Genomic DNA, 16,227 nt, shown 5'->3' with positions numbered 1-16,227 from the left:
TAGTGATTTCTTTAACAAATTGCTCCATAGTCGGCTGTAGGCGCCATATAATGTATGCGCACATACCCTTAACACACGCGTATAACGAATAAAACTGTGAAGTAGCGCAATAGGGATGATGAAGGGGTATGAAAATTAAAAATCTATTTAGTCCGTCAGCTAGGTAATGAAAAAATGTTAGACACGTATTTTTTATTTTGTCTTATAAGATAACAATACTTAAATAAAACGAATCAAAGTTTAGGAGTGGGAGCAGATACGTCATTTCTATGTATAAAATATATCTAGAAGTAACGTCACGCGATATTTCAAATCGATATAATATATCGATTTGAAATTACGTACTTTCGAAGATAATAATATTATCTTCGAAAGTATTTGTTTCCGTAATTTCCATTTGGGTTATTAAAAATACATGTCTAATATTTTGAAGTAATCCTAAAGACGGACTTTAAATAAAATTAGTCATCTACCCTATTGCTCCATAGTCGGCTGTAGGCGCCATATAATGTATGCGCACAGAACTTTAACACACGCGTATGACGAATAAAACTGTGGAGTAGCGTAATTATGTGTGAGTCATTTTAATTTTTTTTTGTGTCGTAACATGTTTTTCTTTTATAGTGGTACTTTGTACTATTTTTGTTACGATTGTTTACTTTCTGTATTTGTAAAGGGAAATTAAAGAATGAAATGGAGGTTCATTAGGTCAAACAGTGAACTTTCATGAATAATAATAGCGAAAACCGGGTTCTTCAACGTTTTCTTTCTTTGGTTTCGTTCTTCATTTGACTTCACTTTTTTATACTACCGATAGACATTTTCTACTTCTATCTTCTAAAAATCCTGCAAGCTAAATAAATATAACTATAGTTTTCAATACTTCAATAGGTATACTATCATACTTTTGTGGAAAATCACCAAAATACAGGTAGTAAATGTAGTTAAAACCGTAATTTCCACAGAGGACACATTGACACATCCCTCACTATGATTTGTGGTCGGGAGGGCGTTAAGGGAGGTTATCGATTCAAGCCTCCCGATACCACAGACTGGCGTGACGATAATGTGTCGATACTTTGTAATGCATGGCACATCAAGCTCATACAACACATTAATCCATTTCCAACTCCATCCCAAAGACATAAAGCTGAAAATGCATTGAACAGTTTGAGTGTAACTTGACGTGCTGGTGTCTTTTCGACAGGCAATCGATACTTCGTAATGCATGGCTCGAATGTACAGCACATCAAGTACACACACCACATTAATACATTCCCAACTATATCCCAAAGACATAAAGCTGAATTTACCTTGCACAGTTTCAGTGTAACATGATGTGATGATGTCTATACTTTTGACAGAGAAGCACAACAAGCTAGCCTATACCATCAAATGGGTTTTGAATTTTATTGCAGTGGAAATAAAGTCGAAAGTTTATTGAAGGATGTTGAGAGTTAAGGGTAGTTTGTCTTGCTGCTATTTGTACTTCGTGACAGGCTGTTTACATGAGCGTGAGTGTGAGTAAGTACATGTATGTGCGCTGAAATTTTAATGGCGGCTTTCCCGCGACGGTTACTACTTTTGTGTCTATATATTTCTGCTTGTAAAGTTGTAATTGGATGGTTTATTTCGTAGAGAATACGTGTTGTCTTTTCTGTCAGATGGTTCGTTAGTGAAGCTCGTTGTTCGTTCTCTTTTATGGTTCAAAACTAAAGGGTAATGAGTAAGGATCTTTTAAAATTATTCTTTTGAACTAGTTTCAAAATAATTCATGTAGAATAATAATAAAAAGTAAATAATAAAACTTGCTTATCGTTAAATTGATTCCCGTAGTAATTGTGTTGGATGACATTTCCCCTACATTTTACTATTCCATGGTTAAAATCAAATAAGATAGTTATCTTACCTTACCTTTAGTTAAAAGGGTAGATTAAGCACGATTATTCAATATTCATGTTTTGTTGATTCCCGCTTATTAAAATATAGAAAATTGTAAAAATTACGTATAAAACCCGCATTAAAAATTAAGCAATAGCTATTGAAACTTATTTCTGAAAGGGAAAAATCATCCAACGATTTCTCCCATCTTAGTTAAGGCAAGAGGTAGTGTCAGACTCTACTTGACTAAAAACCACCCCGTTCCTACTCATGCTTTTCGAGCCGAAGCCCCGGTAACCTGCTAGGTAGTCCGTAGCCGCAGCTAGCTATTGGAGCCTGAAATATTTGTGGGTATTCAGTAATATCCTCGCCCACTATTGTATGAATATAGGTAATAAATAACAAAACACATAGAAAGCATTATATACACCCTCACATATACAATAAGTAAGCTATCTACGTCAAACCAAAGGATTTGCTATTGTTCGCAAGTCTATAGAGGTGTAACACCATACCCCCCACCCATGAAGTACGCATTTATTCCTCAACGTCTTTGTATACGATAAATTACAAACTTCATTGTGATATTCGTCCTTGTTTGGTAGTAGGCTCGCCTTTGCTTACAATGTTATAACTTTATAAGTAATGTAATACTGAGTTTAATTATTGAAAGTGTGTTTATGTAATTACGTTGGGATTAGTTGGTAATGAAATGGGAATGATATCTTTACTTAGTGATATGATTAATTATTTATGTAGCCGTGTAGAATAAAGTCACCAGTCCTATTTGTCTCGCGGGTATTATAATAGCAAATATGGAGTATATATTTGACAGATGGAACAGTAGAGCTTTCGGATAAACCTAAATCTTTTAAACGTGTTTTTCAAAGTGACTGCCAGACAAAAAGATTATGGCAACCTCTATGTTAAGGATCTCTCCGGCAAATCCCGTTATAATCGTTATATTCAGAACAAATATACAGACAGACAAAAAATGTAAAGAAATATTATTTTGGTGTATGTATCGTATGTATATTCAAACGCATGTGGTAAAAAGCGAGTATTGAAATGTTACAACAGATAATCCAATTTTATTTATTAGTGTAGAGTAGATGTAAATGTAGGTAATACATACGTTATTACAGTAAGTAACATGCGATATAAATACATGCAGTCGTATTTATACATAGAATTGCAATGGAAACCCCTTTCGCTCCAAGGTCTCGGTACAGTCATGCACTCGCCGGGTCCACGGACAAAGGCCGGCCTTGCCTGCTACCGTTACACGTGTATGTCAAGGATATAAGTGGAATAAATAGCTGATATCGTTACTATTGTTACTTTCTTAAGGGATTGAGAGAAATGTGGGCACTTTTGTTATTATTACGGTGTTTTTCCACCAGAGATGTGCTATGCTACGTTGGTGTGGATGCGTTTGGCTTCCACCAATCATATTCATTGGTACCCAGAAATGGACTCAGCTAAGCTAAGTTTTTTACATGGAAAGATGCGTGCTACGGATGCGTGCTATGGATGGCTTTCCTATTATTAATACATCGCATACTCGAGCTTCCTCGCACAGCTACTAGCTTAGTATCGGTGGACACATAGTTGACATCTTAGCTATTACATCTTCGTAGCGTATATAATAGCTAAATAGCACATCTCTGGTGGCAAAGCACCTATATGATTATCGGTCTTTAGATCATCATTATTAAAGCTCAAGATTCAGACTAACTATTACAAATCACTTGGTATTACTCAGTGATATAACTTTGTTAGTCGGTTTCAAAGATCATGTATTCTCCTAAAAGTACATACCTATGTATTTTCTAGGTTCTCTTCATTATCACTTACTAAAGAGCACACTTAAACACTAACTGATGACCTGTTCGATACAGCTCTACAGTCTAACTAAGCTTAATACAAGTACTACGTTCATAATACCGGCTTTTCTAGGAAAAATCCTGACTACCATTATTTCTCATTAGGGGTGGCCGGATCAAAGCGCTTATTATCTGCCGGTGATTATACGAGACGAGATAATGAACCAGCTCGGAATAGAAGAGATTTTAGATACTAGGTCGTGGGAGGATGCGGTATCATTTCAGTATTTGGACGGAATTTAATAAGCAAGATGGTGGATCTAAGAGTCCTTTCATAGGTATTTTTTAAAGGTTTCTTGTCGTTGGTCGAGTAGTCGTTAATATTACTGCCTAACTTGAGACTTCCATTCTAAAAACAATGTCGTGGTGACCCGGAGGTTTAAGACTCTCTCCTCATGCATAAGGGTTTAAAACCTACTAACGGCAAGTAACAATGTGACTTTTTCCGAGTTATATGTGCTTTCTAAGATTATTTAAACACCACTGACAAACGTTGAACGAAAACGGGGTTTATAATTTCTAAGTATTAGTTCGAAATCGCCAACCCGCATTGGGCAAGAGTGGTGATTAATGCTCAAGCCTTTTCCGCAAGAAAGAAGAGACCTTTGGTCAGTAGTGGCAATATATAGGCTGTTGATAAAACTAGAATTGATTATGTAACTCTATATTTTACGAGATTACTACTCTTATGTAATAACACAACTGGCGAAAAGTGTGCAATAAACGTGTAAAATGTATTAAACTACACTTACTTACGCGTTATATTTCCAATTTAGTATAATGTTATTTTTACACGAAAAGCAAATTACGAAACCCACAAACTCACGACGACACAGCTTAATTTCTGTCCACAAAAACTACCTTGCGGCCTAAAAAAATAAACCCGTAAAAGAAAAAAATATCTTATCTTAGGTACGGCCGGGTAGAAACATCCACGGATATCTAAGTAGTATATCGCAGGGTCCGACCTTCTGAGGGTCAAGATCTCTTCAGCCTCAAGTAGACAAGGTCGAAATAATCTCTTTGGTGACCTAAGATAAGTCACACCGATGTTTCTCGGTCGCTAGGTAACTTATTGTTCGGGAAAATTAAGCACATACGTCCCTTACAGAGTACACACTAGTTGTTATAATCTGTTATGGACTTTAAAAGTAGCACTGGGATGACCTACATGATAGAACTGTCTGATCGAACATAGACTTTCAAATGTGGGAGATGGGCCGGTTCGATCAGAATGATATCACGGCCGCATAGGAAACCGACGTGATACAACGCTTGCGTTGTGGGAATGAGTTTACCGGAGACCCAATTACCCCCTTAAAATCTTCCCAATACTCGCTTCCTCAACAACCCTTAAATTTCTTACTCCCAAAAGGCCGACAATGCACTTGCACTTATTTATTCTATAAAAAATAAATTGAAACACGCCATCTTTTCAGCGTCATCTAGTTCATTTATTATTAAGACAATTATCATAGAAGCTTTTGTTTAGTTATTCGATGTTCCACCATCTCGATTCTCCTAATTGCCATTATTATGGAGAAAGAGGCAATTAATAGATATCAAAAAACACTTATTCCATCAACAAATTGAGTGAACAGTTCATAAAACAGTCCAAATAGATTTTAACAAAGTATTAAGTACTCGGCGCGAAAACCTTTACTAGGTTTTAATTGGGTGTGGCAAAGTTAACCCACCAATGTGCTCGCGAAATAACCATTGAGGGTTCCCTAACTTTTTGTACCAAAGTTAAATTGTCTCATTAAGTAGTTTGGGGTTTGTTTACGCGCCATTCTCCCAATGCCAGCGCCATTTTGTTTGGGTGGGCGGGAAAAGTGGTAATTTGCGGAGCTGTCAAAATATTTGTCTGTGGTCGACGCGTTCCGTTTCATTCATTACGACTATTTCGCACTATGGTTAATTGATTTCTCGGATTCTATTTGTTCTGGGTAATGACTTGATTTAGCGTGATAATTGTCTTGTTACAATATTGTTAGAAATGGTAAACACTCTGTAAATGAACAATCAAAAAGATATAACTACGCCTGAATATTAAATCCTTATTAATTAGCATTCTGGTCTCAATTCTCTCCTTACAATTATAAGGATTCTCTTCATAAAATTAAAAGGAACATTTTAATTTATAATTAATTGCGTATAACAGCCTGAAGTCTTTATAGAAGCAAAAATAAATGTGTTGTTTATCTCCGCCCACATCTAAAGTACTCTTTAAATGGAACAATAACTCACGCGCCATCTCTCATCAGTTATTACGGCGTTTTAAGCCTCTTTAAGCTTTTAATCGCATTTGCAGGCATTGTGTTACTAAATCCACAAGTACTGGGATTTGGCAGCAAATCCAAAGTATTAAAATTGTGTATCCTTTTGTTAGGAAAATGTTGTTCTAACGAAACATAGCACAACGCTAGGAAGTTTACGAAATATTAAGCAGCTTAGAAATGTATGACCGATTTTGTGTAGGTTGTTCACCCACATTCTTGATATACAAGAATAAGGTGAACATTTTAACCTTATTTTAGAATAAAATACTACAATTCTTTAAATACATTTCCATGCTTGCCAAGGCTTGCTTCTGCAAATCTTGCTTGACATTTCAGAAGTCGTTTACCTACTTAATGCGTCAGTGTGCTACGTACATCCAAAACGCCCTTTTATCTGTGTCCAAAAACCGAGACTATACCGTATCCTACACAAGCATCTCCAAACTCACGTAAGCCAAGCCAAATGTTCTCTTCACACGCTTATGCTTGTAGACCCTTGATAAACCTTGGCAAGCGTGGAAACACGCCATTAGATATTTAGATTTTTTTGTATAGTTTACCTATGTATGACCTGTAATGTAAGGGTGTACACTACCGACCCGGAGCTGCGAACCGCCTAGCGCTCCGGCTCCGGAAAAGCAGGAGTAGGAACGGGGTTATTTTTAGTCAGTAAGAGTTTCACACACATTCTCACGCCTCGCCCAAGGGGGAGAAGACATTGAATGATTTTACCCCTCAAAAGAGAAATGTTGTACACTAAGCAGGAACCTATAGTACTCAATAGATACCATAAGAACACAAGGATTACATCACATTTTAACATAAATAAACCATTACACAAAACTACCACCTAGGGCATATCATAATTTGTCGGTATACCTACCAACCTAAAGTCCATTCGTTCCAAACTTAGTCCGCAAAACCGTTCGCGATATTACAGCGACTAGTAAAAAGTAATCCATTTGTGAGTAACCCCGGGGGGTGTTTTGTTACATGCTACGTAAAAGCCTTTAAGCCTTTTTACTGTGTTTTAATAATAAACTGTCGTGTCGTCTGGCGGAGCTCGTAAAACTGAATATATTCGCTTTACGATAGCTGTGCCTTGTGAAATGACGGCCAGTCTTATCAAGTACAAATCAACTGGCGTTTTGAATTATTCTCTTCTGTTTTGTTGGTGTATTTTTAGTTCTTTTTATAGAATTTGTAAGTTTTATGGAAGGTCTAAAGGTTCCGGAGCTGCGGACTACCTACCTAACGGGTTTACCGGGGCTCCGGCTCGAAAAGCAGGAGTAGGAACGGGGTGGTTTTTAGTCAGTGATGACTGATGCACATTCACACTGTAACATCGACTTTTTCACCAATTGTATCAAGATGAGTCCCTAGCTGATGAGTCTACTTGGAGCTGCAAACTGCCAAGCGGCCGGTAACCCGCTTGGCAGCTCTGACTTGTAAACCAACACTACAACAGCAAAAATCTGAGCAACAATAGTTGATGTAATAGATATTCGGTTTTTGGAGACAAATCTATCCTGATAATGATTTCTTATCTTGTTAAAGGCCCTAACAATCAGTCTCTATCCGAGAATCAGCCAGGAATTAATCACAATGATTAGTTCCAAGTATTATGTCTATATTCTATAGATCTTACGAAAACAGAATTACGTAAAGTCATAGGAGGGCCTACTCAAGTACTTACACGAAGAAAACATAATAATAGAAGTTTCTACCAAGTACCGTCTACTAATAATATAATTTGATACTTCTAGGCACTTGAGTACCTATCGAAATTTCTCTTCTACGTCTTTAGTTCAGAGAAGCGACGCAATAGATAAATTACTTGGAACAACTTTCTTCAGTAAATACACCGAAATTTCTCTGAAATGATTTAATTGAAAAGGTACCTAACAAGTTTCAAGAATTTTGCTTGGAACATAATATTCAAAGATATTTTTTTACATATTTCCACTTACTAATAAAATAAAATGCTGAAGAAGAGTATTTTTTTATGGTATAAGCCCACGGAATACAGAAACTAGTATAAGCTGGTAAACGAGCAGCCAGATCACCTGATGGTAAGCAATCGCCGCCGCCCATGGACACCCGAAACGGGTTTTGGGGTTACGAATTTAAGGGTTGTCCGGGAATCGGGAATTGGGAAAGGAGGAAATTGGGCCTCCGGTAACCTCACTTTCACAACTAAACACAAGGGAAGCGTTGTCTTACGTCGGTTTCTGTAAGACAGTGGCATTACTCCGATCGAGCCGGCCCATCGTGCCGAAGCATGGCACTTAAAGTATTACGTACATAGGCCTACAATTTACACCCACGTTTGGCCTGGTATGATTTGTGTGGGCATTGAGAATCCTATTGTTATAGGGGTGTGAACCTATATCAAGTATTGGGCACAAACTCAGATCATAAGCTTACTGCTCAATATATTAAAATCTTGGCAACGCACCTGTGACTCTTCTGGTGTTGCGGGTGTCCATGGGCGGCGATGATCGCTTACCATCAGGTGATACATCTGCTCATTAGCCCCCTATTCCATAAAAAATCTAATTTTAAGTCCAATGATACCTATTTATAACTTATACTCACCCCCTGTTACAGACTGTAATAGGGGTATCATTTTCAGTGTACATTGTACAGTGGCATTACGTGCCGTAATGTACACCTCAGCCTACTCCTTCTGGGATAAAAGGCGTCACTTTGATACCTACTTAGTCTGATTCTACTTGAAAAGTCTTGGTAAGTCCTTGTATATCCGACCTTCAACTCAAAAAATATACATATAACAGAAATGTATGAGATAAATACTTATGTCCCCCACTTGACGTTTTTACGTCCTCACATTAATTGATTGGTTTCCTATCCGAACGCGAAACGCGACGCCCACTCAAATATTTTTCCAATAAAACGTAAACTAAACCGGGCCCTAGGGGGTCTATCGTAAAATATCGGGGAAGTGTCAGACCCCAGTAGACCCCAACATAAAGTTTGTTACGTTACTTTCGAGGCCCACACGTGGGCACAGTTAGAAAAGTGGTATTTTTGGACCAAATATAAAGTTTATTCAGTTTTGGGTTAGTGGGGACTCGATTACGAGATGCTGTTTTTCTGTAAAGGGGTGAAATATGTTAGGGTTCGATTTTAAATAACAAACATACCTTGAAGGGTCTCATACATTCTAACCGGTCAATCTCCAAAACGGGCGTACTCGTGTGATCGCTCTGGCGCCCCTTAGACGTAGATAATTAATGGCAATTGTGTATCTATATATTAATACGTGATGCAAAAACTTTGGACCGCTTTTTACGAAAATTGCGCGGACGTAGGAGCATAAAATTTGGTACACTTATAGTTTATGTGTAGGAGAAGTGCAGTGCGCTAATATTTTTCAAAAATAATGCTTATAAAGTACATTAAATCAATAAATAAAACATTAGACCCCAACATAAAGTTTGTTACACACACATGCATAGTATCTGATCGTATTTGACAAAACGTCAAAATCGATAGACATTGCGATGATATTCTCACGTCTCATATGAATAGAGTTTTATAAAAGAGTTTGTTTGAGTTTGGGTTAAATAAAAATTATCCTTGAACGTATGTTAAGTAGTATTGTAAATTAAATCGTATATGGTTGAATTTCGACCACTAGGCGACCACTAGTCTCATTGAAAACAACAAAAATATACTATTTGAATATCATTATTTTCAATGAGATAACCACCATTAAACATCTATATCTGAAAAGCGACAGAGCAATCACACGAACACGCCCGTTTTGGAAATTGACTCTAACCAGCTTGTCTCGGAGTTGTTAGTCTCTGCTAATATATTAGAATATTATTGAATGGTTTTCTGTGTTTAATGGTGGACTTGCTGATATTACAAGGAGTTTAATAAAGTAGCTGGTGAAAATCAACAGAGGCTGGTAGTTTATGATGATTCTTTTTGCCCATGTCTTCTAGGTATACAGGGCGTGATGACGTTTAGTAAATTTTTGTATAATACTTAATATCTGTTTTCAACATTTTATTTTATTACAATATTAACCATTTTCTCGTATAAGCGAAAAAACACTAGATTTTTATTTTGCTGAAAAACGGCTTGACTTTCCATTGTAAACACGATGTAAGTACATAGAAATATCTCAACACAAAAGACTACTTATAGTATTTCCTACATAAGTAGACTATACATATAGAAGTAGGTCTTTTAGTAAAAGGTTTATTTTACCTTCACCTATAAGACTATTGTAAACACCATGTACTAGATCCTCACACAAAAGACTCTCTCTATATAGGATATCCTTGATAGGTAGTCTAGATAGTACTTATGTACTTCGGCCTAGTATCCCGTCTGATATGACCTAGTTTATGTACCGGGTTTGAACGCACAACGTGAGGTTATTGCCTCGGCACACGACCAACGGTAATCGATAACCGACCAACCGATATTTCGAAGTATTTACTAATATATTTTGTATATAAAGTATGTACATAATATTTGTGTACTTCGTTCGTTTTACTGATGATTATGTATTGATAACTATGTGTTACGTCGCAGATGTTATTGTGTAAATCGGTAAATGATTTGAATATTGTTTCTGTTTTTGATAAAACTTATTGATTTGTATGGTTTTAGAATATGTTAGATTCTCGTATGTAATTTAATTTTTTATTTGTGAAAAGTTAAGGTATCAAGATAGATTATTACTTCTTTAATCATGTTTAATTATTATGCTGTATGGTATATGGAACGAAACCTATTGCTATATGTAATCAATAAATAATAAGTTACATAGCTACGTAAACAAAAAAGATTTTATTCACACAGTTTACATCACATACTTAGTAGATGTTAAATAAGTTTTTCAAACCTTAGGCACGTCACTCCAATACGCGTCTCCTTAGGGATGTGCCGTAATAGGCGTTGCATCGTGGGGGCTCCGAAGCAGGTCTATTAGAGGACCCGGTGCCCCTTACAGGCGCTGAGGGTTTTAGTGAGGTAAAAATTCCACACTCCCTAGTCTTTTATCCCCAGAAAACTAGGCGCCTTTTGAAGGTTTCCCCCGCAAAAAAGGCACGTCACTCCAAACATACGAAATACCCAAAACATCGAATATTATCTCATCTTCTTCACTTCCACAGCTATGAGACGGAGAAGAACGCGCTGGTGGTGTCTGTGGTCTCCTGCCAGAACCTGCCTGGCCGCGAGCCTGCCGGACCTGATCCGTACGTCAAGCTGCAGCTGCTGCCTGACAAACAGCATAAGGTCAAGACCAGGTCAGTACCATGTTGCATAGAGGTGGTTAGAGGCTTCTAGGTGGATCTTCAAACAAAGTTGAATTGTGACTGAAAAGTGAAAGGTTTTTAGGACTTAATATCAAATCGAACACAATTAATGTTTTATAATAAATATCGTGAGACATCACAACTTACAACGGTTTTTGACGTGGCACACGCTGCTTATAATGAAGAGTCCCTCTGTGACTCGAAACTAGTAGAGCTTTTCTCCATTAATAATACGTGAATAAACCGTAATTATGTTCAATGGAGAAAGGAATTCAATTTAAAAGTCGAATAAAAACTGTCTAAACCTCACAAAATTAATTCAGTACCTGTACAAAGGAATTTATTTGCAACTAGCTTTTGCCCGCGACTTCGTTCGCGTGGAATAGTGACTTCCGGCAAATTTTTGGTTTTAACCACATAGTTCCCGATCTCGCGGGATCTCTTCAAAAATGAGATGTGGAAGATATTCCAGGGAACTCTTCAAAAATCAACATAATGAGCTCTGCGTTTGAATTTAATAGATGTATACTCACTTAGGGCATTGAAAAAATAGTTTAAAAACGGACTTAAAGTAACTTAAAACTAAAGAAAGCTACGAATTACGAATTTATAACAATTAAAAAAGAAACTATATTACAACCTATCCTCTATGCTATAATAACCAAGCTTAAACTAAATAATTTAAAAGAAACGACTTAAATCTAATTAAAAAAAAATTAGACTTACAATTTTATTAAAAAAACTAACTACAGTAACTACTAATAATCGATATCAAACTAAACCTACGTTAAATAGTTTAACCAAAAAACCAGGAAAACCCAACAAATAAACTTATTAATTGACAAATACAACGAAACCAATTTAGAATATACGAAACAGCAGGACCACTACAGACAATACACTTTTTCTACGATAGTACCGAAGCGCTCGGCCGCTACCCAACCAAATGAATGTAACGAAACCATAGCGCGATCTATTTCGATCCCAACGCCATCTATCGAGGATAAAGACAACTTGGATTATTTATTTATACTCCGTTCGGGCATTTTCTTTGTACTAAAAGTTTAATTATATTGATATTATTTTTTTCATACCTTTTTACTATTTATTTACTTTTTTCGATGAATTAAAACAATAACATAACCGAAGTCGTGTAACGATCGACATAGAATTATCTATACTCCGTTAGAGCATTTTCTTTGTACTAAATGTTTTATTATATTGATATTATTTTTTTCATACCTTTTTACTATTTATTTACTTTTTTTCGATAAATTAAAACAATAACATGAATCGAAGTCGTGTAACGATCGACATAGAATTATTTATAAATAATTTATTTCTTATTTTTATTTTTTGATTTTTGAAATAAAAATATATCTATGTCCTTTCTAAGGTTCTAAACTATATCTGTACCAAATTTCAACCAAATCCGTCAAATAGTTGCGGAGATTAATGGTATAAGCATAGAATGTTCGACGTGATTCTTTAATTTGACATAACTTTTTTATTTATGAACCGATTGACATGAAACAAACACTAAATGTAAATTTAAGCATCCCACAATATATTCGTGAAAACCGCATCCAACTCGGATCAGCCGTTTCTGAGATTAGCGCGCACAGACGAACAGACAAACAGACAAACAGACAAACAGACAAACAGACAAACAGACAAAAAAAAAGTTAATTACATTTTTGGGTTCGACATCGACATAACAATAACCCCTGCTATTTTTTTTATTTTTATTTTCAATGTACAGACAGCACTTTTCTACGATTTTATTATATGTATAGATGAAACATTTTTCATTTAGTATCGATTCAGAATTTCAATGTTTTGTGAAGGTCACGTGCTAAATTCGGTAGGTACCAACTGATTGATTAATGTTACATTACATTTATTTTTAACCTAAGTCAACAGAATACACCGGTTATGTACGTAATGATGCTAAATATACAAATTCCTAATAGAATAACCCAAAGGCTGTAACACCCAAAAAGCCCAATCAATCAGTACTGAAATACTTACAATTTAGTAATGTTAATTACTTCCATATACAGACATACTGATTACCTACTTGTGACTACTTCCAGGGTTGTCCGCAAGACCCGCTGCCCCGTGTACGACGAGGACTTCACCTTCTACGGCATCTACCAGCACCAGATCTCGCTCATCACCCTGCACTTCGTTGTCCTCAGCTTTGACAGGTCTGGAAATAAACCAATTACTATTATATATTTTTGTTTAAGCTGCCTCGTTTGTAAAGCGGTTTATAACATAATGAATAAGTACAGATCTCCTCTGTGTTTAAAACCAGGCTTGCTCACTTCTCTACTGCTGCTTGCACTCATTCGAAGAAAGAGTCAGTAAACTTTAAAATAACGCCGTACTCGTAATATCGACTTGGCAACATTTGACGCGCGGCATGTTGCAGCACATGGTGGCTCAACATTGTTGCCTGGCCACACAATGTTTCGTTACGTTACATCATGTTACAGAATTGTGTTGCGCGTCACGTGTCGCGTATCGGTTGTAGTTCACTGGATAGTATCAGGCTTATAGGTAAAAGTCTATCAAAATTACAATCACACAATAAGTCATCTTATATTTAATATGCTTACCATTTATTTCCAGATATTCCCGCGATGAGATAATCGGCGAGGTGGTGGCCCCGCTGACGAGCCTGCAGCTGCAGAGTGGCGAGCCCATGGCCCTCTGCCGTGAGATCCAACCACGCAGCCTGAAGGTACAACAATTTGTACTGTACCTTGGAACATTAATTGAACGCTTCATTAGACAAACATGATCAATTCCTTGATGTCCCACGCTCACCACCACGTCCCGTCTTTCCGAGTTTTAATCCATATTCCTGTAAAAACCTCAAGCTTTTTAGTATCGAGGATTTTTTTTATTGTTCCATATCCATATACTAAGTCCCATTTTTGCGAAGCAAAATAAGTATGGGGAGTGTAGGGACTTGCATTGTTTCGTTTAAAAATGTAATCATAGGGAAGTCCCAAAACCTTTCGAAAGAAATATTTGGAAATAGATAAATACATATTTTCTCTAATAAAGTATACTCTCTTTTCAAATTTGGGTGGTTCAATAAACATAAGTAAATCTAATATTACTATGGTAGATTCCGAACGAAGTTCTTTCGAATTAGTCGCCTTACCTGGGGGCCTACTCTAATTCAACGAACGAACGAAAAAACTTCGCAGATTGCATACTACATTTCTATTTATTGCGAACTTTCGTGAACAAAAATGAATGAAATAAATAAATAGGTTTTGATATGAAATTAAAAATAAAACGTTATTTTAAGTAATTCTATTAGTGAATCAATAAAGCCTACGGTCGAAGATTAAACGAAACTTCGGATTCGAGAACCGGAGTAGGCCCCCTGAATATGAGCAAAGTTGGCGTGCAGTAAGAGTAAGCCGGAGTGTGATGTCGTGTTGCGTAGATGCGTAGCGTGGGCCGCGGCGAGGTGTTGGTGTCGCTGTGCTGGCAGCCGGCGGCCGCGCGCCTCACCGTCGTGCTGCTCAAGGCGCGCAACCTGCCCAAGATGGACGTCACCGGACTCGCTGACCCGTTCGTATACAAACACTCTCACACCCGCTCCACACGCTGGCCCCAACATTGTACCAACGCCTTTCGTCCAATATGTGTAGCTAGAAAACATTGGCCCCAATGTTGGGGTGTTTATTTTCTAGCTAGACACGTTGGACGAGTGGCATTGGTGCCATCGTTCAGGCCAACGTTTGGAGCCAGTGTATGCTCATAACTTTTGGGACAAGTGGAAGTGTTCTTATCTTCCGAGTGCATGCTCTCTTTTCCTGCAACCAAATTTTTATTCTACCTTTGATTAGCTTACACTTCACAATCAAACTAATTCTTTGTCAGCTTAATGTGTTAATGTTCTCTAAAACTTACTTTTAGTGGCTACCTTAATCCTTTAAAAACCTTTCAAGACCCCTTCTCTAACACGCTTATTTCCTAACATAAAGATAGATGTCACATTTGTCCAGTAGTTAGTCATTTTAGAGGGCATTTCCAATCGTAACACATTACTAACAACTCAATAAAATTGACTAAACCTCTTTGCACACAATGTCGTATCGCAAGCGTATTGTGACAAAGCTTGACTCAATGATAATGATATTAAAATCTTTTACAAATACAATACCTGTTTCTACACACATATCCCAATAAGCTTCCGATACGCTTTGTGTGAGAATGGGGTGAGCAAAAACATGCGTCTAACCATCAATCTCTCCCACAGCTACGTGAAAATGTACCTGCTTTACAACGGGCAGCGCATCGCCAAGAAGAAGACCCACGTGAAGAAGCGGACGCTGAACCCGGTGTTCAACGAGTCGTTCGTGTTCGAGGTCCCGGCCGCGCCCAACGCCACCCTCGACCACGTCTCCCTCGAGCTGCTCGTGCTCGACTGGGACCGGGTCACTAAGAATGAGGTACGCTGATGAGATGTGGTGATTAAAAATAGATGAGGTTTCCTTTTTAGGATAGGGATGATATTCGGACCCAACTACGAATTTTTTTTTGGGATAGGTAAACGAATAGATGGATCATCAGATGGTAAGTTATTGGTGCTACTCATGGACGGTAGTCCATGGACGCAGGTTCATAGAAGCTGGTTACAAGAACGTTGCTGGCCTTTGAAGGAGGATTTGAAGATTAGAGAAGTGGAAATTTAAGATGGGGCTGTGGACTACCTAGGATTAAGCCATATTGCAATTAGTCCTTAATAATCCTCCACGTATTTAATAAACGAGTGAAGCACATAATAGATATTATTAGACCTTTCAAAAGACTTATGACTTACTTGAGTACTAACAAGATTTGTCT

At 37.2% G+C, this 16,227-nt stretch overlaps 1 protein-coding gene across 2 annotated transcripts in view; it reads left to right on the top strand.

Moving 5' to 3' along the window:
• The window catches only part of LOC118274133 (synaptotagmin-4), a 51,172-nt gene that overhangs the window by 31,298 nt on the left and 3,647 nt on the right, over positions 1-16,227 (top strand). Inside the window, exons 5-9 of one of the 2 annotated variants that reach the window (XM_035591519.2) lie at positions 11,209-11,343; positions 13,449-13,562; positions 13,990-14,101; positions 14,822-14,949; positions 15,641-15,833. In XM_035591519.2, coding sequence (XP_035447412.2) covers positions 11,209-11,343; positions 13,449-13,562; positions 13,990-14,101; positions 14,822-14,949; positions 15,641-15,833 — 682 coding nt within the window. The remainder of the gene's footprint in view (positions 1-11,208; positions 11,344-13,448; positions 13,563-13,989; positions 14,102-14,821; positions 14,950-15,640; positions 15,834-16,227) is intronic. The other variant, XM_035591521.2, reaches the window with a different exon arrangement.

This window comes from Spodoptera frugiperda, chromosome 3 (genome assembly GCF_023101765.2).
Source record: "Spodoptera frugiperda isolate SF20-4 chromosome 3, AGI-APGP_CSIRO_Sfru_2.0, whole genome shotgun sequence".
Taxonomy (NCBI): domain Eukaryota; kingdom Metazoa; phylum Arthropoda; class Insecta; order Lepidoptera; family Noctuidae; genus Spodoptera; species Spodoptera frugiperda.
Note: the sequence above shows the minus strand (reverse complement) of the source record. Positions and strands in the feature narration are given on the sequence as shown.